The 24,924-nt window shown below is 33.6% G+C and overlaps 2 protein-coding genes across 6 annotated transcripts; one reads left to right on the plus strand and one right to left on the minus strand.

Moving 5' to 3' along the window:
* The first annotated feature begins 4,293 nt into the window (after nucleotides 1-4,293).
* Nucleotides 4,294-19,838, plus strand: cep70 (centrosomal protein 70). 2 transcript variants are annotated; one of them, XM_073862187.1, is made up of 18 exons: nucleotides 4,295-4,427; nucleotides 7,223-7,245; nucleotides 7,591-7,690; nucleotides 7,762-7,885; nucleotides 10,482-10,662; nucleotides 11,576-11,751; nucleotides 11,943-12,002; nucleotides 12,341-12,444; nucleotides 12,516-12,606; nucleotides 13,009-13,086; nucleotides 16,479-16,575; nucleotides 16,674-16,769; nucleotides 16,840-16,968; nucleotides 17,043-17,192; nucleotides 17,292-17,460; nucleotides 18,137-18,254; nucleotides 19,513-19,592; nucleotides 19,753-19,838. In XM_073862187.1, the coding sequence occupies exons 2-18, from the start codon at nucleotides 7,237-7,239 to the stop codon at nucleotides 19,824-19,826; spliced, it is 1,836 nt and encodes a 611-aa protein (XP_073718288.1). In that variant the 5' UTR covers nucleotides 4,295-4,427; nucleotides 7,223-7,236; the 3' UTR covers nucleotides 19,827-19,838. The 2 variants fall into 2 exon arrangements, 1 of the variants encoding a protein (XP_073718288.1); XR_012366039.1 differs by lacking the exons at nucleotides 19,513-19,592; nucleotides 19,753-19,838 and having other exon boundaries at nucleotides 4,294-4,427; nucleotides 17,266-17,460.
* On the minus strand, nucleotides 19,473-24,309 carry mmadhca (metabolism of cobalamin associated Da). 4 transcript variants are annotated; one of them, XM_073862188.1, is made up of 8 exons: nucleotides 24,229-24,309; nucleotides 23,605-23,644; nucleotides 23,336-23,471; nucleotides 22,967-23,184; nucleotides 22,770-22,878; nucleotides 22,399-22,520; nucleotides 20,380-20,466; nucleotides 19,473-20,293 (listed from the first exon to the last, which is right to left on the minus strand). In XM_073862188.1, the coding sequence occupies exons 2-8, from the start codon at nucleotides 23,611-23,613 to the stop codon at nucleotides 20,075-20,077; spliced, it is 900 nt and encodes a 299-aa protein (XP_073718289.1). In that variant the 5' UTR covers nucleotides 23,614-23,644; nucleotides 24,229-24,309; the 3' UTR covers nucleotides 19,473-20,074. The 4 variants fall into 4 exon arrangements, with proteins under 4 accessions (XP_073718289.1, XP_055073760.2, XP_055073761.2 ...); XM_055217785.2 differs by having other exon boundaries at nucleotides 22,967-23,187; XM_055217786.2 differs by having other exon boundaries at nucleotides 22,967-23,187; nucleotides 24,216-24,240.
* Nucleotides 24,310-24,924: the final 615 nt, after the last annotated feature.

Consider the following 24,924-nt stretch of genomic DNA (forward strand, 5'->3'; position numbering starts at 1 on the left):
TATTTAAGTTTTGTTTATAAATTTTGTGACTTTTTTAATCCCGGAAATCAAAACTTTAAAATGACCTGATTTCCGGTTGACCTTGGGAACCTATTTTCTCCATTTGTTCACTTTGTTAAATATCTGCTTAACTTTACATAAACCACATAGCTAAATGTACATTATTTATGTAAAATTACTCAGTAGTACACTGTAAAAAAATTTTTTTGCTGCCTTAAATTTTTTGTTGAATCAGCTGAGATTTACAAGTCATGTCAGCTTACTATTATTTATCTTGACAAGAGATGAGTTGATACAACTTATAAAATGAAGTTGACTTTTTCAACAACTCACCTTTAGTTATAACATCTCATCTGTGGTCAATATGGATGGTGGGGAGTTGAGGTGACTTGTGAGTCTGGGTTGATTCGGCAAGGAGTTTTAGGGCAGCAAAGTATGTTTTTGCAGTGTACATATTGGTACCAAAGAATTCATATTAGTGTATATAGGTACTGGTACCAAATGTATACATGTATGTACATATTAGGATTTATAAACACTGTAAAAAAAATGTGTTGGTTCCTGATTGCCTTAAAAATTGCATTTAGTTTTTAGTAAAAATATTAGTTAACTGATAAATAGTTGTGTAAAAATTGTTGTGTAAAAACTAATATTTTTAAGTTGAATTATCTCAAAATTTTAAGGCAACCAGGTAACTTACTTTCTTTAAGTTGAAACAACTTTTTTTACAGTGTATTGTCCCAGGGACCATTTTTTCAGTCATTTATTCTGACAGTGTGCTGTGTCTTTACTGTGTCTTTGATTTTGTTTTGCCAGGACAGAATTGGACATATTTTTCCCTTTTAAGTTATGCATCCGAACGAAGACCCGAACTCTGCATGAGATAGAAACTTTAGGAAAATAATAAATATACAAAATCCTGGTGGTTGTGATTCACTCTTGGCTCAACTTTGGTCAAGCAATCTATCATTCAATCATTCAAATACCCAGACAGTGTCACACGTGTTACCTGAAAAGTCACAATTATTTTCCAAAATAAATATTAGCATAGACTTTTGAAAGCATTGAAGTATCCACTACGCAAAGGATTAAAACCAAATGTGGTTTTACAAAGAAAAGGATAAAGTGGATTTGCTTTTCAAATCCTAATTCAACTAAATTACGACCTTTTGTTTATTCGTAACACCGGTTGGCGGTAAATGAAGCGGTTAGCTGCAGTAATTGTGAAATTGTGTTTATCTGCACTTGTGGGTCTGTTTGACTGGATTGGTCTTTGAACAATGGCACTTTCGGCTAGAAGTGCTTTTATCTAAAACTCCTTTAATTTACTGCCTCTTATTTCTTTTTACATTTGCATGCATCCTGAAGACTTTCTCTAAGGCACTTTTTTTTCTGTTCACAAGATTATCGTACCTTCTGACATCGTAATGAGTTTTCCAGTCCTTTGTGATTGATTCGACTTTACCCGCAAAGACAAATTTTCTATGTTGTATAAGCCTGTAAAACTATAAAATTATGTTTATTTACTATTTAAGTTTAGTTTTTAAATTCTGTCACTTTTTAAATCCCGGAAATCAAAATATTAAAATGACCTGATTTCCGGTTGACCTTGGGAACCTGTTTTCTCCATTTGTTCACTGTTAAATATCTGCTTATCTTTACATAAACCACATAGCTAAATGTACATTATTTATGTAAAATTACACATAAACCTACGTTTAATAGAGAATAATTTTTCCAATTCATAAAAAGTAGCGAGATGATTTCTGATTATCTCCGCAGAACTATGGCTTTTTTCTCCCAGCATTTCCACGCCTACCCACGGTGCATCTGTGGCACGCGGGTTTGGTCCATATCAGCTCTCAACACCTGTGCAAGGTGAGAGAGTCAAAGATAATCCAAGCATGGATTTGACTCATCTCTGTAAAAAAACAAAATAAAAGGAACCTTATCGGCCATCGCAAAAAAACTTCCAATCTGCCAGTGCCATCCGTAACTTCATAAAACTTTGTGCACGAGGAAAGCTGTGGATATATTTATGGTCAGGGGAAAAAATACGAGATTTGCGGATGATGTTCAGGGTTCAGACAGACTCGAGGTGAGGCAGGATTAACGTTAGACGCCTTTCATGGCTTCCGGCTTCGTCCTTTATCTCCAAATTGCCTTTCAGGATGTGAGGCCTGTAGAAAAGGAAAGCCGCTCGTGATGTTGAAGTCATACAGGTGAAGTCTCACTCCACTTAAACTGTTTTTGTTGAGCATAATTTCGTGCACTCACAACGCGTCGGTTGTATTTGTTGTTGCCAATTGGCAAAGTGAGATAACGTGATTCGAAAGACTGAAAAAAAAACGTCAGGGGTTTTGGATGAAAGCTTTTTGCTTTGAAGAAAATTGACTGGAGTACTTACGACTGAAATCGCAAATAAAGCCGGCAAAGTTTCATTACTGATGGCCATTTCTTTACTTTTACCTGTGGTAAACATGCACTTGTGAGAAAACCATACATAAGCATTCCACTAAAACAATAAAATTTGTATACTCTAAAAATAAAGAGTTGGTTTAACTTAAAAAAATTAATCAATTAACTGGGTGCCTTAAAATGCTGAGTTAATTCAACTTATTGTAATATATAATATTTGTTGACAGAGCAATTTTTTGAGTCAACTAATATTTTTAAGTTGAATTAACTCAAAATTTTAAGGCAACAAAGTTACTTACTTTTTTAAGTTGAACCAACAAATATTTGTTGGTTCAACTTAAAAATTTCGTTCAACTGGTTGGTAACACCTACAAAATTTAAGTTTATTCAACTAAATTTATAATGGAATTTTTTTTATTAGTAAGTAATTTTTTAAGTTAATCCAACTTTTCTTTTTTTTACACTGTGTAATTCTAAACTATATTTCTTACACTTAAACCAGATTAATCCTGAATGTCTTAGTTTCCATGTCTGTGATATATTGCACCGATTTTGCGGTTTAATACAGAAACCTCAACCTCTTTTCATTTGTCACAGCTCATTTATTCAATCGATTTGCTATTTAATGGACCTTCAGAGTTTTTAATGTCAACAGATGGGAGGACAGACACCCGAGCACTTATTGCGTTTATCTTACCCGAGTTAACTGAGCATCAAAATGAATCGTTCACAGGTGCTAAATGCACAACCTGCATACTGTGGGGGTCAGGGTTGAAAAATCCCAGAACTTTTAAGCATATAAGCTTAATAAATGTGTCAAACTTTCATGCTATTTCATGCAGAAATAATTTATTAATAAGTTATTAAAGCAAAAACAATTGCACATTGAAAGTTAATAATGGAGGGGTCAAGGCAACCTGGCACAATGAATTATAAATGAATGTAATTTTATTAAAACAACAACAACATAATAGTATGCACACATGCATAAAGGTCATTTCAAATGCCAAGGGCATTTACCTGTTCAATATATTAATATATTGCTTAATTCAGAAAGTCTGTCCATTAGTTTAGCGATTGGGGTTATGAATGCAAACAGTTCAGAAGTGTCTGCTTCTTTCCTTCAGATAACTGTTTAGATATTTGCATGACTTTTATTCAGAGGTGAGATTGACCTTTTCCAATCCATGGCTGCACATTGCAGGACAACCGACATGAAATGCCACAGAATCTGTGAATTTGAAAGAGCAACACCTGTGAAGTGAGATTAGAGGTTCATAAAATGCTAAAATAGATATAACAAAATGCTTTTTTTGAAAGATTATGCTAACTAGGTGCACTTTATGTAAATTTTGATATAATATACTGTGTATCTGGGTTCAGGGTCACAATCACTGTAAATGCCAACAAGCTTCCTTAATTCATCCAATATGCTGCATTACCTCACCTGTAGGATGATGGAAAACTATGGAGGATAAAAGCATAAATAAATGCTGTAAATGCATAAATAAATACTTGCATCACGAAAGTACTTTTATATTACTTAACATTCACTTTTTTATTTTATTTAGGCATTTCTAGATTTATTTCAGCATTTCTTTTAATCCATATTTTTTAAATTCATTTTTGTCATTTCTCATCTTTCACAAAATCATCGTCTTTACTGTTTAATATAAGACAAATACTCAAATTTATCACAGACTTATTCATGTTTATTATATATACAGTAAATAAATGCTGGATCTCTGTCTCCATCTAGTGTACACTCTGGGTAACAGCACTAAAAAATCCCGCTTTGTTTTCAGAGGGAAACTTTAGTATTCAAGCGGAAACCGTGAGGGGCGTGTCTTATCTGTTCTGCTCTCCTATTGGCCCAAAACCAGGAAGCGAGTGATCGCGTTAGTTTCCGCAGTTATTTGAAACCGTAAACATTTTGTCCGTTTGTACAATGTCAAACCAGAGGTTTTAACAAACAATAATTAATAAACATCAATCTTCAGATCATAAAGGTAAGATTTACATTCTTATTTGTTAAAATAATAAATGTACGGTTAATTTCACCTGCATTTGTAGCGACTCTTTGTGACTCGCTGTGTTTTATTTCAAATTATTTTATTAGCATTCAAAGAGTGTAAAATATGTTTATACATTAAAATGTTTTATTAACTACTCTTCACATATATGCATACTATTTTATATTTAGCGTAATGTTAACCATTTTATACGTACCATGTTCGTAATGTATATGTAAATATATACATCATTAATTTTACTTTGCTATGTATTTGCCTGGATCATACACAGATTAACTGACATCCCACATGAAAAAATACTGTATTATACTTTAGTATTTACTGTAGTGAATGTAGTAAAATTCCTAGATCCTATAATGTTTTAAACCTTACTATAGTAAATAATAAAGTATAGTATACTAAAGTATTCACTACAGTTTACCAATTTACTATAGTTAATATTACAGAATGTTAGAGTATAAATTAACAAAGTGTCATAATCTTTATAAGATACTACCGTTTACTATACACTAAAGTATACTACAGTATATTTACTACAGTTTATCAATTCAAAATAGTTAATACTACATAATACTATAGTAAACATCAACAAATTGTAGTGATTACTATAATATACTACAGTACAGTATGCTACACTTTAATTCAATTTACTATAGTAGATATTAAAGTATACTACAGTATTTACTACAGCTTATTAATACACTAACTATAGTTAATACTACAGAATACTATAGTATACATAAACAAAGTGTAGCAGTTACTATAATCTACTAGTACAGTATGCTGCAATTTACTACAGTTTACTATAGTAAATATTAAAGTATACTACAGTATTTACTACAGCTTATTAATTCACTATAGTAAATACTACAAAATACTATAGTAAACCTTAACAATGTGTAGCCGTTACCAGAATATGCTACAGTTTGCTTCAATTTACTACAGTTTACTATAGTAAAATATTAAAGTATACTACTTTATTATTTACAGTTTATCAATTCACTATAGTTAATACTACAAAATACTATAGTATATATGACCAAAGTGTAGCAGTTACCATAATATACAACAGTATGCTGCAATTTACTACAGTTTAATATAGTAAATATTAAAGTATACTACAGTTTTTACTACAGCTTATCAATTCACTATAGTAAATAATACAGAATACTATAGTATACATGAACAAAGTGTACTGATTACTATAATAAACTATAGTACAGTATACTACACATTAATTCAGTTTACTATAGTAAATATTAAGGTACACTACAGTTACTCAATTCACTGTAGTTAATACTACAGAATATTATAGTAAACATTAACAATATGTAGCTGTTACCATAATATGCTACAGTTTGCTTCAATTTACTACAGTTTACTATAGTAAAATATTAAAGTATACCACTTTATTATTTACAGTTTATCAATTCACTATAGTTAATACTACAAAATACTATAGTATATATGACCAAAGTGCAGCAGTTACCATAATACAACGGTATGCTGCAATTTACTACAGTTTACTATAGTAAAAATTAAAGTATACTACAGTATTTACTACAGCTTATTAATTCACTATAAATACTACAAAATACTATAGTATAAATGAACAAAGTGTAGTAATTACCATAATATACTTCAGTATGCTGCAATTTACTACAGTTTACTATGGTAAATATGAAAGTATACTACTTTATTATTTACAGTTTATTAATTCACTATAGTAAATACTACAAAATACTACAGTAAACATTAACAATGTGTAGCCGTTACCATAATATGCTACAGTTTGCTTCAATTTACTACAGTTTACTATAGTAAAATATTAAAGTATACCACTTTATTATTTACAGTTAATCAATTCACTATACTTAATACTATAGAATACTTTAGTATACATGAACAAAGTGTAGTAATTACCATAATATACTTCAGTATGATGCAATTTACTACAGTGTAGTATGTAAGTATTAAAGTATACTACAGGGTTTACTACAGTTCATCAGTTCACTATAGATAATACTACAGAATACTATAGTATACATTAACTAAGTTTAACACAGCAGTTACCATAATTTACTACAGTATGCTTCAATTTAATACAGTTTACTATGGTAAATATAAAAGTATACTAGTGTTTACTACAGCTTATCAATTCACTATAGCTAATACTACAGAATATTTTAGTATACATGAACAAAGTGTAGCAGTTACCATAATATACTACAATATGCTTCAATTTACTACAGTTTACTATGGTAAATATAAAAGCATTCTACAGTTTTTACTACAGCTTATCAATTCACTATAGTAAATAATACAGAATACTATAGTATACATGAACAAAGTGTACTGATTACTATAATAAACTACAGTATACTTTTATTCAGTTTACTATAGTAAATATTAAAGGACACTACAGTTACTCAATTCACTATAGTTAATACTACAGAATACTATAGTAAACATTAAAGTGTAGCAGTACCATAATATACAACAATATGCTGCAATTTACTACAGTTTGCTAAAGTAAATATTAAAGTATAGTACAGTAATTACTACAGTTTATCAATCCACTATAGTTAATACTACAGTATAGTATAAATAAACAAAGTGTAATAATCATTATAATATACTACAGTACAGTTTACTATAGTAGATACTAAAGTATACTACAGTATTGCATGCCACTGTAGTCAATGTTTTTCTATGCATTTGCATTCAAACGTATTACATTAAACTTTACAAATGCGGTTTTTTTCTTACAGGTCATTGAGCCAGAATGGAGCAGGTGAGTTGTTTTTATCTCTATCATCATTTGGCAATGTTTCCTATTGCACTTTTGGATAGCTGGTATAGTAATTCGACCTGTCCCCCGTGTCCACCTGCTGTGGATAGATAGTGGTGGGTTTGCATGCAAAGTCGGTCAAGACAGAACAGTAGAGACAGAGACTTTGATGGTTAATACATGATAGCATGGATAGGAAAGCTTTAACTGCAGCGTTGCAGTCCAGGGACAGAACGTATGTGTTTTTGTGGACCTACGGCCAGTTTCAGGTAGCAGATTTAAATGTTTATGTGTATTTGCAATGTATGATATATGTAATGATGACACGTGTTTAATGCACTTTTGCAGCAGGAACAGAGAGAATGGGAGGCTGTCAACAGGTTGTTACAGCATCATGGGTTCAAACCCGTGAGCTTTGCCGATCCAACCGAGAACAAGAACCTTGCAGGTGATGTTTTGTTACATCTGTTTAATATGTTTTTGTCGCAGATGTTGATATTGTTTGCGTGTTGTCTATAGAGTTGGTCCTGTTGGACCGCAAGTCGGCAGCTGACGTGCGACTGATGTTGAAGACCATGCTGTCCGATTCAGAGCGAAGACAAGGGTTGATTCAAGAATTGATTCAGTCCAACAGCCAACTGAAGTGAGTCCAGCAATATGGATTATATACATATTAATGTGTGCATAATTATTTATGTGTGTGCATATGATATGTTAAAGGATTGGTCAATTTTCTTGGAAGGAGATCCGGATGGTTTGCTCGCCACCATGTTATCCAGGATGTTGATGTCTTTTTTTGTTCAGTCGAGAGGAACTTCTGTTTTTTGAGGAAAACATTCCAGGATTTTTCTCATTTTAATAGACTTTAATGGACCCCAACACTTAACACTTAACTCAACACTTAACAGTTTTTTTCAGCGGAGTTTCAAAGGACTCTAAACGATCTCAAACAAGGCATAAGGGTCTTATCTAGCGAAACGATTGTCATTTTTGACAAGAAAAATAAAAAATATGCACTTTTAAACCCCAACTTCTCGTCTATCTCTGGTCCTGAAAAGCGCCAGCGCGACCTCACATAAATGCGTAGTGACGTAGAAAGGTCATGTTTTACATTTACGAAATGCACATTTGAGGACCGTTTTAAACAATAAACTGACACAAAAACATTAATTATTATCATTCCACATTCAACAACGCCCGAACGGTCCTCTTTCTCCACACTTGTAAACACTGGGGCGGAGTTTCGCGTTCGTCCTCTGTGACCTTTTGACGTGATGACGTAAAAGTGCATATTTTTTATAGTTTTGCTAGATAAGACCCTTATGCCTCGTTTGGGATCGTTTAGAGTCCTTTGAAACTCCGTTGAAAAAAACTGTTAAGTGTAAGTGTTGGGGTCCATTAAAGTCCATTAAAATGAGAAAAATCCTAGAATGTTTTCCTTAAAAAACATAATTTCTTCTCGACTGAACAAAGAAAGACATCACCATTTTTGATGACATGGTGGTGAGTAATTTATCTGGATTTTTTTTAAGAAAACGGACTAATCCTTTAACATATCACTTCTGTCATGCACACGCTCAATAATGTAAAGCCCTGTGTGTCAGGGATGCTGACCATCTGCTGTAATGTGATATAATGTAGGATGATGTTCATGAGATCAGATAGTTTGAAATCTTTCAGGCATGACGGATGTGTTATCTATACTTTTAACCAACATTCATTTCACAACATAAGTGGCCATTTTGCCTTTTGGTTCATTCTTATGGTTCCCAAAATAGTTGTTAGGTTCTTCGGTGTCATTAAAGGGATAGTTCACCCTAAAATTATAATTTTCTTGTTTTTCTTTATTCTGTGGAACACAAAAGAAGATGGTTAGCACACAGATGATGGTACCCATTGACTTCTATAGTAGGAAAAACAAATACTATGGAAGTCAATGGGTGCCTTTTGGATACGTTAATGCAATAATCTTATTTATTCTGCCTTTTAAGTCCATAACTACTTAACTTTTAGTTTCTTGCATGTAAAAACAGGCTCTGGTTTTGACGGCTCTATATGTTACAGGCCAAAAGGCAACTATCGTTAACTTACCAAAAGGTGTTATGGGTAATATTAGACAAAAAAGCATGGAATGATCCACACTTTATGTGCACAGTTAAAAAAATAAATAGATTCTGAGCACATTTGTGGGACTGTAACATATTGTAAAATGAAAAAATAGTTATCTAGCATATTTTAAAGAATTTGTAAATTTTCTAAAAAAAAAAAAAATCCAGATAATTTACTCACCTCTATGTCATCCAAAATGTTGATGTCTTTTTTGTTCAGTCGAGAAGAAATTATGTTTTTTGAGGAAAACATTCCAGGATTGTTCTCATTTTAATGGACTTTAATGGACCCCAACACTTAACAGTTTTAATGCAGTTTAAAATTGCAGTTTCAAAGGACTCTAAACGATCCCAAACGAGGCATAAGGGTCCCACCCAGCGAAACGACTGTCACTTTTGGCAAGAAAAATAAAAAATATGCACTTTTAAACCACAACTTCTCGTCTTGCTCCAGTCATGTGACGCGCCAGCGCGACCTCACGTAATTGCGTAATGACGTGGAAAGGTCACGTGTTACATATATTAAACGCACATTTGTGGACCATTTTAAACAATAAACTGACACAAAGACATTAATTAGTATCATTCCACATACAACAACGTCTGAATGGTCCTCTTTCTCCACACTTGTAAACACTGGGGGCGGAGTTTCGCATACATCATCTGTGACCTCATGACGTGATGATGTATAACGCGAGGTTGCGCTGGCGCGTCACACGACCAGAGATAGACGAGAAGTTGTGGTTTAAAATGGCATATTTTTTATTTTTCTTGCCAAAAATGACAATCGTTTCTCTAGATAAGACCCTAATGCCTCGTTTGGGATCGTTTAGAGTCCTGCAATTTTAAACTGCATTAAAACTGTTAAGTATTGGGATCCATTAAAGTCCATTAAAATGAGAAAAATCCTGAAATGTTTTCCTCAAAAAACATAATTTCTTCTCGACTAAACAAAGAAAGACATTAACACTTTGGGTGACATGGTGGTGTGACATGGTGGTGAGTAAATTATCTGAATTTTTTTAAGAAAATTAACTAATCCTTTAATTATGGATAATGTATAGATAGTACTGTATGTGAATTGGAGTTTCACAAACAGGAGGTGACATGTGTCGTGTGATTTCAAAACAGAGAGGAGGTCCAGCAGCATCAGGCGCAAGCCATCCGTCAATCTCAGAGGGCGACCGAGCTGGAGGGCATCCTGGATGGAGTGAAGGGCAAAGTTCAGGACCTCGAGGACTCGTACATTAATAAAGCTGCTCAACAGCACAGCCAGTTCACTCAGCTCCAACGGGAAAAGAAAGACGCTGAGGTATTTATGAATTATTAAACTATGTACTTTTTAGAAATTGGGTAAGAACGACACCTAGTGGACAATAGCGGAGTAATAGATTACCGCCAAAACTCGTCAGGGAAGCTTTATTGGCATGGAAACGTTTTGACTTAATTGACAAGATAACTTGTCAATGGCGGGGAAAGAGTTAAAGCTGCAGTCCATATCTTTCTGTCTATGTTGCCATCTCTGTTTAAAACATAAAATTGCAGGTTACTTTAATGTAGTTGTCTTTACGTGCGTTAAGGTCAAAAATATTTGCCAAGATAAAGAGACAGTAGCTAAGTTTCCGTTAAAGATTTGCACAAAACTGTAGCGCTATTTTTTTAAATGTAGACAAAAACTATTGCAAAATGACATTGTTTTTATTAACCGATTCCAAAGCGTAATTTTGTTGTCTCACGATAAGTCATTCAAAAAAAAACATGGTGTCGGTAGTATTCGACTTTATACGGTACTGCGCAGGCCAACATGCGCATACATCAAAATACAGCGAGAGCTACTCGAAAGCATACAGAGCAGTCGACTCCAAAATGATGGTTTGCGTTATTTTAGTTATTTTTTAGAACGCCGATGTCCGCTTACATGTCCGTTTTTCTATTAAATTTGGTTTAAGTTATGCTATCAAAAAGGCATGACGAAATTATCAGTTTGTTTGTGATTGATACCGTGAGTTGACTACTGCGCACTCTCGTCATCTATGTGTCACAAGATGTTATTTCCCATTTTTGGGATATTTTGGCTCAGCAATGGAAATCTATGGAAACATGTCGTCCATCTTTTTTGCGGCCTGTAGTGGAGATCATAAAAATGTATCATATGAACATGTATCCATTAAAAGTATATCAACTCAGCACTAATCTGAATTGTTGGTATGTGTGTGCAAACACAGAGACGATGTCACTCTCTGGAGCGAAAACTGTCGCAGGATAAAGATGAAATATCTCAGCTCCAGAAGAAACTCCAGTACGCTGTGAGAGAAGAGGAAAGACGTGTGGCCCGACAGAACCAGGCCTTTCAACAGATCCACCGCAGATCAGCCCGACCCGACTGCACTGTAGACCAGCAGTGAGTGACAGAGAGGATCATGGGATATGTGTCATTATGTCTATATAAGATTTGTTGGGCTTTCAATTTGTATTGCAATTCCATTTTTTAATAACAAGTTTTTCAGAAATCAAGCACCCCGCCTTTAATCATAAAAATACTAGCTTTTCATAGACTGGGTCATATATATATTATTTAATTTTCTTTTACAGGATTTTGGATGTCATTGATGTTTATGAATCCCAAATGCAACAGCTGCGAAATGAGTTTAAGTAAGTTTTGGAAACATAACTCATAGCAATCGATTAATTGAGTATTTATATAAGTATTGGGAGTGTGCTGCTGATAAATGACTGTATTATTGCTTAAATAAAACATCAAAAATGTAAATAAATAAATAAAAACATTAATGTCCTGTTTTAAGCTTTCTAGACAGCACACGACTCCGAGCCAGATTCGCACCGGAGCTGCCGACTTCAGTGCGTATCCGGTCCAGAGTCGTCTGCTGTCTTGGTTTTATCCAAAGTGTCTTATAGTGGATTTAAGCTATACATTTTCCCTGCTCTGAGCTACTTAAACATATTATAACAGGTGTCATCTTACTTTGCAGATTGCCTAAAAGCAGCTCAGGAGACTCTTTAAATTCCCAGAAGAACAGGTCAAGACTGGAGAAAGACCCCACGGACACGTTGTCCAACTACAGGACCCTTTTGAAGTCGTGTTTGTCTTGATCAACACTGACATCTGCTGGTCTCTGTGTGTAACCGTGGCTTTGTTTTCAACGCAGTCGTACCAGGAGCAACTGAAGGAGACCAAAGCTCAGCGTGAAGAACTCAAAACTGAAATCCAGAAGCTGAAAGATGATCTGGAGTCCAGGTTAAGAACCATAAGAATTGAAAAAGCACTTTTTATCTAAAATAAACCTTATAAAGGGAACTGTAACAATGTATCTTAAAAAGTAACAGGATGTAACCTTGCTCTTACTTGAAAAGTGTCCCCACATTTAGTCCTTGAATTCGAGGGTATTGGACCTGGAAAGTCTTTGAAAAGACCTTGAATTTGAAGTTAACTAAGGTGTGGGAACCCTGGAGTTTTTATTGTTTATTAACCCCTTCAGACCTGATTTTTCAGTGTGCCTTATTGTTGATCAGCATTTTTATTGCTTTGAACCACAAAACATGTGATGTCCATTCCACACAGGGGTTAAAATGTGGAAAAAAAAGTTTTCGGGGGTTTGGATCACCAAGTTTTAAGGTGAACTGTCCCTTTGTGTTTCAGACCCACTGTAAAAGAGTTAAAGACCTGCAAACAACAACTGAGACGAATGGATCGGATTATCCAACAGAGTGGCGTCAAGTAAGACAAACCCTGAAAAACAGCGCATGATGTGTCCATCTGGGATAGTTCACCCAAAAATGAACCATTTACTCACCTTCAAGTTGTTTCAAATCTGTATACACAAATGAAGATATTTTTAAAAATGTTATTAACCAAACAGATCTGGGGCACCATTCACTTCCATAGTATTATATTGTTCCTACACTGCAAAAAATTATTTTGAAGAAAAAAGTTTCTTAGTATTTTTGACTTGTTTTCAGTAAAAATATCTAAAAATTCTTAAATTAAGATGCTTTTTCTTGATGAGCAAAACAACCCAATAAAATAAGTCTAGTTTTTAAACCAAAAATATCAAATTTAAGTGATTTTGTGCATAAAACAAGCAAAAAGAAATCTGCCAAAGGGGTATGCAAAATTTTCTTGAATTTAGTGTTTAAGAAAAATGTTCAATATTTTTTTGCTTACCCCATTTGCAGATTTTTTTGCTTGTTTTATGCACAAAATCACTTAAATTTGATATTTTTGGTCTAAAAACTAGACTTATTTTCTGAAAAACAGCGCATGATGTGTCCATCTGGGATAGTTCACCCAAAAATGAACCATTTATTCACCCTCAAGTTGTTTCAAAACTGTATACACAAATGAAGATATTTTTTAAAATGTTATTAACCAAACAGATCTGGGGCACCATTCGCTTCCATAGTATTATATTGTTCCTACACTGCAAAAAATTATTTTGAAGAAAAAAGTTTCTTAGTATTTTTGTCTTGTTTTCAGTAAAAATATCTAAAAATTCTTAAATTAAGATGCTTTTTCTTGATGAGCAAAACAACCCAATAAAATAAGTCTAGTTTTTAAACCAAAAATATCAAATTTAAGTGATTTTGTGCATAAAACAAGCAAAAAAAAAATCTGCCAAAGGGGTAAGTAAAATTTTCTTGAATTTAGTGTTTAAGAAAAATTTTCAATATTTTTTTGCTTACCCCGTTGGCAGATTTTTTTGCTTGTTTTATGCACAAAATCACTTAAATTTGATATTTTTGGTCTACAAACTAGACTTATTTTCTGAAAAACAGCGCATGATGTGTCCATCTGAGATAGTTCACCCAAAAATGAAACATTTATTCACCCTCAAGTTGTTCCAAAACTGTATACACAAATGAAGATATTTTTTAAAATGTTATTAACCAAACAGATCTGGGGCACCATTCACTTCCATAGTATTATATTGTTCCTACACTGCAAAAAATTATTTTGAAGAAAAAAGTTTCTTAGTATTTTTGACTTGTTTTCAGTAAAAATATCTAAATATTCTTAAATTAAGATGCTTTTTCTTAAAGAGCAAAATGACCCAAGAAAATAAGTCTAGTTTTTAGACCAAAAATAAAATTTAAGTAATTTTGTGCATAAAACAAGCAAAAAAAATCTGCCAAAGGGGTAAGTAAAATTTTCTTGAATTTAGTGTTTAAGAAAAATTTTCAATATTTTTTTGCTTACCCCATTGGCAGATTTTTTTGCTTGTTTTATGCACAAAATCACTTAAATTTGATATTTTTGGTCTACAAACTAGACTTATTTTCTGAAAAACAGCGCATGATGTGTCCATCTGAGATAGTTCACCCAAAAATGAAACATTTATTCACCCTCAAGTTGTTCCAAAACTGTATACACAAATGAAGATATTTTTAAAAATGTTATTAACCAAACAGATCTGGGGCACCATTCACTTCCATAGTATTATATTGTTCCTACACTGCAAAAAATTATTTTGAAGAAAAAAGTTTCTTAGTATTTTTGACTTGTTTTCAGTAAAAATATCTAAATATTCTTAAATTAAGATGCTTTTTCTTAAAGAGCAAAATGACCCAAGAAAATAAGTCTAGTTTTTAGACCAAAAATAAAATTTAAGTAATTTTGTGCATAAAACAAGCAAAAAAAATCTGCCAAAGGGGTAAGTAAAATTTTCTTGAATTTAGTGTTTAAGAAAAATTTTCAATATTTTTTTGCTTACCCCATTGGCAGATTTTTTTGCTTGTTTTATGCACAAAATCACTTAAATTTGATATTTTTGGTCTACAAACTAGACTTATATTCTGAAAAACAGCGCATGATGTGTCCATCTGAGATAGTTCACCCAAAAATGAAACATTTATTCACCCTCAAGTTGTTCCAAAACTGTATACACAAATGAAGATATTTTTAAAAATGTTATTAACCAAACAGATCTGGGGCACCATTCACTTCCATAGTATTATATTGTTCCTACACTGCAAAAATGATTTTCAAGAAAAAAAATCTTAGTATTTTTGTCTTGTTTTCAGTAAAAATATCTAAAAATTCTTAAATTAAGGTGCTTTTTCTTAATGAGCAAAACGACCCAAGACAATAAGTCTAGTTTTAGACCAAAAATAAAATGTTAGTAATTTTGTGCATAAAACAAGCAAAAAAATCTGCCAAAGGGGTAAGCAAAATTTTCTTGAATTTAGTGTTTAAGAAAAATTTTCTATATTTTTTTGCTTACCCCATTGGCAGATTTTTTTGCTTGTTTTATGCACAAAATCACTTAAATTTGATATTTTTGGTCTACAAACTAGACTTATATTCTGAAAAACAGCGCATGATGTGTCCATCTGGGATAGTTAACCCAAAAATGAAACATTTATTCACCCTCAAGTTGTTCCAAATCTGCATACACAAATGAAGATATCTTTAACCAAACAGATTTGGGGCACCATTCACTTCCATTGTATTATATTGTTCCTACACTGCAAAAATGATTTTCAAGAAAAAAAATTCTTATTATTTTTGTGTTGTTTTCAGTAAAAATATCAACAAATTCTTAAATTAAGATGCTTTCTTCTTGATGAGCAAAACGACCCAAGAAAATAAGTTTAGTTTTTAGACCAAAAAATATCAAATTTAAGTGATTTTTTTGCCAAAAAAATCTGCCAATGCGGTAAGCACATTTTTCTTGAATTTTTCTTGATTTTAGTGTTTAAGAAAAATGTTTAAGATTTTTTTGCTTACCCCATTGGCAGAATTTTTTGCTTGTTTTATACCCAAAATCACTTACATTTGATATTTTTGGTCTAAAAACTAGACTTATTTTTTGGTCGTTTTGCTCATCAAGAAAAAGCATCTTAATTTAATCTTAATTTTTAGATATTTTACTGAAAACAAGACAAAAATACTAAGAATTTTTTTCTTTGAAAATCATTTTTTGCAGTATACTGTTGAAGTCAATGGTGCCCCAGATCTTTTTGGTTATTAACATTCTTTAAATTATCTTCCTTTGTGTTCAGCATGTTTGAAACAACTTCATTTTTCAAAAATGTCATATTTCTGTGAACTATTTTAGGTTGTGTTTTTAATATGGTTGCATCTCACACATCCACACTTCTGTTTAACAGGTCATCTGTAAAAACACAAGACTCGATAGAGACACTAAACACCGACAACACCGGCATCCAGCACCTGGACGCCTCTATCTGCAAGAGATACCTTATGGTGCGTACAGATGCATTGCATTATGGGTAAAGCCTTAATCTTGTTTTGATGATTTTAGTGATGTCTTTCATCTATGTGGTTGTTTCTGGCTTTTTAAGGAGGTCTGTAAGGAACTAAAAGTCGATGTCAGTAATCTCATTTCGGAGGTGAAAGATCGATGCAAACAGGCCGAATCTGCGGAGAGACTGGAAAAGGTAAATTTAGGCGTTTAGCCATAATTAGCTATTAAAATAGTCTGATGTCATGAGCATATGTATCTGGCAGATCCTACGTGACATCACAGCAATCCTGACCAATCCCAGGGCACCTCTGGGTTTGCTTAGACAACAGGGGGAAGTTGAACTGGTTGTTCCCACTTTAAACGTTTGGAGCCAACAACTAAACGCTTTATCTGTAAGTATAATGCATTTGGTGACTGCTAAATGAATCAATCAGATGAAATAATTATGTGTATGTACATCCATCAGGAAGTCCATCGGTCACTTGGCAGGCTGCAAAAGAGGTTGTTGCCATGGCAGCCAGAAGCCGGCACCACTGCATCTTCAGATAACGTCCGGGTGGAAGATTTGATGCTTATCGTCGACACGCTACTCGATGAAACGGCATCAGACGACAAGGTACATCTCCACACCTCACACATTTTTATCATTATATGTGTTCCCTGATCTGGCTCTTAAAGAAAGACGTTAGCTGGTGATATTCATGGTGTCTCGCAGGTTCTGCGGAGTCCTACCAGACACACGCTGGAATCGATGGTCGCTCACTTTCAGCAGCTTTTCGATGCCCCCACCCTGACAGGAATTTATCCTCGGATGAATGAGGTCTACAGCAAACTGGGAGAGATGAACAACGCCATGAGGAACCTTCGAGATGTGCTGAACCTGGGTATGATTCGGACATTGGCCAGCAATCAAAAGTTAATATTATTGAAGATTTGAAAAAACCCACATTTTTTATATATCTACATCTGATAGTTTCTTATGCATTTCAACAGTGTTATCTTTTTATTCTAAACATTTTTAAGAGGACAAACCTCATGCTGGGTTTACACCAAACGCGAATAGTGTGTCAAATTCACGTCTACCACATGTAGTTTGCCTCTTAAACATTTTGAATGCATTCGCGCGTCTAGAGCGAAATTGACGCGCGTAAAAAGCAAGCGTTTGAAGCGAAAGTGACGCGCATCCGAGGCGAAGTCCGCTTCTTGTGGGAGGGGCAAGGAGAGCCTCCTGATTGGTTAACGCGGCGCAAATTAACGCCAAAGTTCAAAGTGTTCAACTCGGGCGTCATACGCGAATTTGCGTCATTCGCGCAAACTGGACGCGTGTATAAGGCGAATTCGCGTCTGTCACGCTAAACACCTTATTCGCGCCGCGAGACCTCCAGACGTGAGTAGACGCGTCTTTACATTGACTTTTCGCTTTTGGTGTGAACGCAGCATAAGACTGTTGATACTTAGAGTAAATAACTATTTACGCAAACGCAAGTAAAAACATTTGCAACACTAAAATAAATAAAATGTGACTTCACTCTAAATAAATACAATCTTATCCTTTGCTAGATGACAGAGCGCCACCTAGCGAGGTTGTCAACAAAGTCGCTGCTGTTGTGTCTCAGACTAATAATGATGACACGGGTCAGGAACTTTACAACCTTTTGGAAACCACTGATATAGAAAGGTAAGTAACAATCTGAAACAAAACTGATTGCTATGATTCCTGCAAACTAGTGTTAACACAAATAGATGCTCTTATTGCGTTAAGGAGACATATTAGGCAAAATCCACTTTTATAAGGTGTTCAGATATAAATGTGTGTTGGCAGTGTGTGAACACAACAACGCTACAGATAAGAAAATGCACCAGGTTTTAATCCCCATTAAACCAGCACATTCTCTTGAGAAATGCTGCTTTGACTTTCTTGTTAATGTGATGTCACACAAACAAAGCCCCGCCTACGGCCACTGGCTGACTGGTTAATTTTACCCAAAAGTGTTACATAAAGGATAGTCAATTTTCTTAAAAAAAAAAAATCTTTTACTCACCACCATGTCATCCAAAATGTTGATGTCTATCTTTGTTCAGTCGAGAAGAAATTATGTTTTTTGAGGAAAACATTCCAGGATTTTTTTCATTTGAATGGACTTTAATGGACCCCAACACTAAACAGTTTTAATGCAGTTTAAAATTGCAAAGTACTCTAAACGATCTCAAACGAGGCATAAGGGTCTTATGTATTTTTGTCTTGATTTCAGGAGAAATATCTAAAAATTCTAGCAAAATGCCCCCAAGAAAATAAGTCTACTGCAAAAAATTATTTTCAAGAAAAAAAAATCTTAGTTTTCGTAGTAGTCTTGTTTTTAGTAAAAATATCTAAAATTTTTTGAATTAAGATGCTTTTTCTTGATGAGCAAAACAACCCAAGAAAATAAGTCTAGTTTTTAGACAAAAAATATCAAATTTAAGTGATTTTGTGCATAAAACAAGCAAAAAAATTTGCCAATGGGGTAAGCACATTTTTCTTGAATTTAATGTTTTTTGCTTACCCCACTGGCAGATTTTTTTGCTTGTTTTATGCACAAAATCACTTAAATTTGATATTTTTGGTCTAAACACTAGACTTATTTTTTTTGGGTTGTTTTGCTCATCAAGAAAAAGCATCTTAATTTAAGACTTTTTAGATATTTTTACTGAAAACAAGACAAAAATACTAAGAACTTTTTTTCTTAAAAAAATATTTTTTTGCAGTGTAATTGAATGGTGGAGAGAGTTAACGGTACACACATGAAAACAACACTTTTTTTGCTTCTACCCAAATTTAGAAATAAGAAATGATCTGTGGGGTACTTTGAGCTGAAACTTTACAGACACATTTAAATAAAAAGTTCACCGTGCAGTATTTTTATAGCAACATATCAGTTTATTGTGTTGTTTTGCAGCATCATCATAAAGTTAAAAGAACATGAAGAATTTTTTCCCGCGTTTCATTCATTCATACTTGAGCTTCTGCAAACCTTGGGTGAGGCCAAACATTTCATTCACATTTCATTAAGAAACACTGTGTAAATCATAGCTAACCAAACTACAAGTTTACACAAGTGCTTTTTTTAACAGTTTGTGATCTATTGTAGACGAACGTGAAACAAAATGACAAATAAACCCTATTTTCTCTCTTTCAGATGTCCAGTCTCTAGACGATGTTTTACCAACAGTACGCTCGCTCAAGTCGAACTGTCGTGTGATAAAAGGCTGATGGTTTAAAGCACCGTGTGGTTTCAGACCTGCTTTATTTTGTGTGTTTAGGCAATACTGCAAGTGTTCATATTTTATAAATAAACTGCATTCCTGCGCACCTTTTCTGAATCAAATCGCATCAACACAGTCACGAGAAACCTTTAACAAAGATTTCCGTAACATCACAATCAGTTAAATCTCTCTTATGTTTAAGTGACGAAAAACAGTACAGTTCATTTTCGGGACAATGTGCAAGTTTTAAAAACGTCAGTCGCCTTCCTCTGAAGCTTTGGAGTGTCCCTGAAGTTTCTCCATGATCAGACTGTTGAAAGGCGCGTTAGTGATGAGCGTCAACACAAACGTCGGCGGCCCCTTTAAGACGTGACGGATGAGCGTGCATGACGCAAGATCCTCGATGTGAAAGCCGCCGGCGTGACGCCGAACGTCATCCTGTAGAATAGAGTCCTGTGTTTGATCGCCAAAAAACTACGAAAGAAATTGCAGAGAGAAGTTTAATGACCTTTCATATACGACTCAAATACAGATGTTTCAACAGAGCCGAAGGTACTTACGGCTTTCCCAGACATGGGATTGATGAAATCTGCCCAGTATCCTCCTCGCCACAACGTGAAACAGATTTCTTTAGCGCCACTCACAAACTGCAATGAAAAGTCAAAGATATTGCATATATACACTGCACTAAAAATACACTGTTTTTAGTATTTTTGTCTTATTTTCAGTAAAAATATCTAAAAATCTGCCAATGGGGTAAGCAAAGAAATCTTGAACATTTTTCTTAAACACTAAATAAAAAAAATGTGCTTGCCCCATTGGCAGATTTTTTTGCTTGTTTCATGCACAAAATCACTTAAATTTGATATTTTTGTTCTAAATTGCAAGAAAAAGCATCTTAATTTAAGAATTTTTAGATAATTTTACTGAAAACAAATAAAATACTAAGAATTTTTTTCTTGAAAATAATTTTTGCGGTGTAGATTTTGCCTACCCTGCAAAAAATGTCTTTAAAGAAAAATCTTACTTAGTATTTTTGTCTTGTTTTCAGTAAAATTATTAAAAAAATTCTTAAATTAAGATGCTTTTTCTTGATGAGCAAAACGATCCAAGAAAACAAGTCTAGTCCCTAGACCAAAAATATCAAATTCAAGTGATCTTGTGCATAAAACAAGCAAACAAACCTTGAAAATTCTTCTTAAACACTAAATTCAAGAAAAATTTGCTTACACCATTGGCGATTCTTTTGCTTGTTTTGTGCACAGAGTCACTTAAATTTGATATTTTTGGTCTAAATTGCAAGAAAAAGCATCTTAATTTGATAATTTTGGATAATTTTGCTGAAAACAAAAAAATACTAAGAATTTTTTTTCTTGAAAATAATTTTTGCGGTATAGATATTGCCTACGCGGCAAAAAATGACTTGCAAGAAAAATTTTACTTAATATTTTTGTCTTGTTTTCGGTAAAAATATCTAAGAATTCTAAAATGGAGATGCTTTTTCTTGATGAGCAAAACGACCCAATAAAATAAGTCTAGTTTTTAGACCAAAAATATCAAATTTAGGTGATTTTGTCCATAAAACAAGCAAAAAAAATCTGCCACTGGGGTAAGCAAATTTTTCTTGAATTTTTGTTGAATTTAGTGTTTAAGAAAAATTTTCAAGATTTTTTTGCTTTTACCCCATTGGCAGATTTTTTTGCTTGTTATAATATTAACATATGAGTTTACTTCAATATTAAATTCAAACACTAAATCCAAGAAAAAATTGCTTACACCATTGGCAATTTTTTTTGCTTGTTTTATGAACAAAATCACTTAAATTATATATTTTTGGTCTAAATTGCAAGAAAAAGCATCTTAATTTGATAATTTTAGATGATTTTACTGAAAACAAAAAAATACTAAGAATTTTTTTTCTTGAAATATTGCCAACCCAGCAAAAAATGATTTTCAAGAAAAATTTTACTTAATATTTTTGTCTTGTTTTCAGTAAAAATATCTAAAAATTCTTAAATTAAAGGCGGAGTCCATGATGTTTGAAAGCCAATGTTGATATTTGAAATCACCTAAACAAAACCCGCCCCTACCCCAATAGAATCTGGACCTTCTGACATACGCAACCCAGCAAGGATGTCGGTTAGTAGACACGCTCCTTACTGCTTGATTGGCTATAAGTGTGTTTTGGTAGTCGGCCCGTCTCCTTTTCCAAAGCGTTTTTCAAACATCGTGGACTCCGCCTTTAAGATGCTTTTTCTTGATGAGCAAAACGACCCAAGAAAATAAGTCTAGTTTTAGACCAAAAATATCACATCTAAGTGATTTTGTCCATAAAACAAGCAAAAAAATCTGCCAATGGGGTAAGCAAATTTTTCTTACATTTTTCTTGAATTTAGTGTTTATGAAAAATTTTCCAAGATTTTTTTGCTTGTTTTATGCACAAAAACACTTCAATTTGACGTTTTTGGTCTAAAAACTAGACTTATTTTCTTGCGTCGTTTTGCTCATCAAGAAAAACATTCATTTTCTGCAGTGTAGTGCGCGACTTCCCTAAAGGGCCTTTAAAGGGTCGGACTCACATTGTCTAACAGTTGTTCCTGCGTTCTCTCCGCATCCTCCACATCCGTCTTCGCATTCTTCTGTGTTACCGTGACAACAGTGATGGGACTCATCGGTAGCGTCGGGAAAAACAGCTCTAACTCTGTCAAAGTAAAACAAAGATTGGTGTTAAAGCGACAATTTAAAGTATACATAACCCTGCCTGTGAAAACCCAGCTGATGTCATTTTTTGTGATGTACAGTGAAAATATAACCTTGATATCTTTAATATTGACTAAGTACGCTCATGTCAAAGATTGAAATCAATCTTAAAATTAGATTATCTTTAAACTGGATTCACAGACAGGGTAATATATTTTGAATACGACTTTAAGCGTTAAATCAAGGTCACCTTTCTTGAGAAGCTCCGGACAGGAACGCATTGAAAATTCTACATCTGATCGACTAAAATAGTGTTCGGCTTTACCGACCGTCTGTGCCTTTAGTGAAACTTCTTTACCCTGCGTATCACAAATAAACAATTCAACCCCGTTAGTCGGTACAATACAATACAAATTCACTTTTATTTTCAGACTGCTTTTAATATACCTGATATTCATGAACAAACTGAGCAAGTATAAACTCGTGTCTCTCTGTGCTGGATGGCGCTGACAAGACATCGGGTAAAGTCCGGTGGACGGGCCCTTTAAACTGTAACCCCGTACCCTTGAGATGACAGTCGAAACCTACGTTGCCTGGCAGCTGGAAGCGCTGATCTTGAGGTCCAAATGGACCCATCGTCTCATCCGGCCATACTGTTCTAGGACCTGCTGGAGGTTTCATGAAGTTTTGTAAACATTTGTAGCATTTTACCCCAGAAGATCATTTATAATATTAACATATCATTATGTTAAAATAGCATTTAAACCATTTAAACTGTAAAACACTTATAAGACAAACAACGCATAGGTTGCATACCCGAGTCTTGAGATGGTATAGCTATATACGGCTCATCTGATCCAGCGGCTGAAAATCTGCGAACTGCTGATGCTCTGTGAATGAGCTCTTGAACAACAGATGACCGGCTCACCTGTCTGACCCTCCTGCAGAGCACCTGTAACATTAAAAACATACTACTACATTCACTACATATATAAATTATATATATATATATATATATATATATATATATATATATATATATATATATGTTATAGCACTGACTGAGCTATCAATTTATAACGTACACATGCCATACTGGTGACGACAGTCGTGCTTTACTTTAACCTGTACAAATACAAACACAAATTTGGTTATGGGAACAATGTATAAATACTTGGAATTAATAAAGCACATGTACAGACAAACAGTATTGTGTTACAGTAATGCATTTACAATGAACGTCTATGTGGGAAGACATATAATGTTACATATATTAAAATGTGTGTTTAAATAATATTTAAAAGCTTTAATGTGTATTTTTAAGTACAGAATTTGCAGACATTTGACTTTCTACACATTTATGTTGCTTCAATAACAAACGGTTACATAATTTACCAAATAAGCCAATAACAACACTTTATTGTAAATAACAGACTGTTTACAAACACTTATGGCAAAGATAAATTGTTTTTTAAATTATAGCACAAACAAAAACAGCTAATGTAAACAACCACACAGTCTGCTGCTGTTGCGATCTGACCACTTTACCCGCAATAAAAGCACAGCTAACACGTGACTTTAGCGTCAAACTGTCACTCACGCGTTCATCTGGAATTATACGTTTATAACACAAGTTATGTCACAATATGTAGTTATTTTTTCAGTTTATAAAACGTAAAGCACAGCATGTACTCGCCTTGTCCGCTCACCAGTCTGTTGATCACGTCCACACGCTGAGACATGTGACCAGTGACGTCATAACGGAGCGCCGTCAAGGACAAAATACTTTTATTTTAGTGCAATTAACTCGTTTATTGTTCATGGGAAATTATTCATAAAAATACATTCCTGAAAACTATTCCAAAATGTGTCATATTTCACAAGGAATAATGTCTTTAGTTCTCTTCATTAAAATTAATGAAGAAAAAGGTGCTTTAGAATTATTTTATTTCGTAGAGAACCTTAATATTACAGAAAAGCCCGTCTTTCTTTTTTTTAAAGTTTTTTTTTCTTATATCAATTTATTTTTATTTATTTATTTTTACTATGCTTGTCTGTTATGTAAGAAAATTCTCTTGTGTACCAGGCCTTTTATGGTTTTCAAGTGACTTTTCCTAATAAAGTTTCTGAGAGAAACAAAAGTAAATATTTTATTTTTGTTAAATATCTGTTTTATACAATATTTGTTTAAAACTGTATTTTGTTATGCAAGTGATTATTGTATAGTTTACGGAATATAATTTTAGGTAATGCCTCATATTGTTCTTCACGTAAATCTTTTTTTTTACATTCTGTAACAGTGTTATTTTATCACAAGGCACCATATTTTTATAATTTTTGTCTACATCGGTACACACACGCACGCGCGCGCACACGCACGCACACACACACACAAAACTAGACTT

The sequence above is a fragment of the Misgurnus anguillicaudatus genome, chromosome 23 (assembly GCF_027580225.2).
Source record: "Misgurnus anguillicaudatus chromosome 23, ASM2758022v2, whole genome shotgun sequence".
In the NCBI taxonomy this organism is placed as follows: Eukaryota; Metazoa; Chordata; class Actinopteri; order Cypriniformes; family Cobitidae; genus Misgurnus; species Misgurnus anguillicaudatus.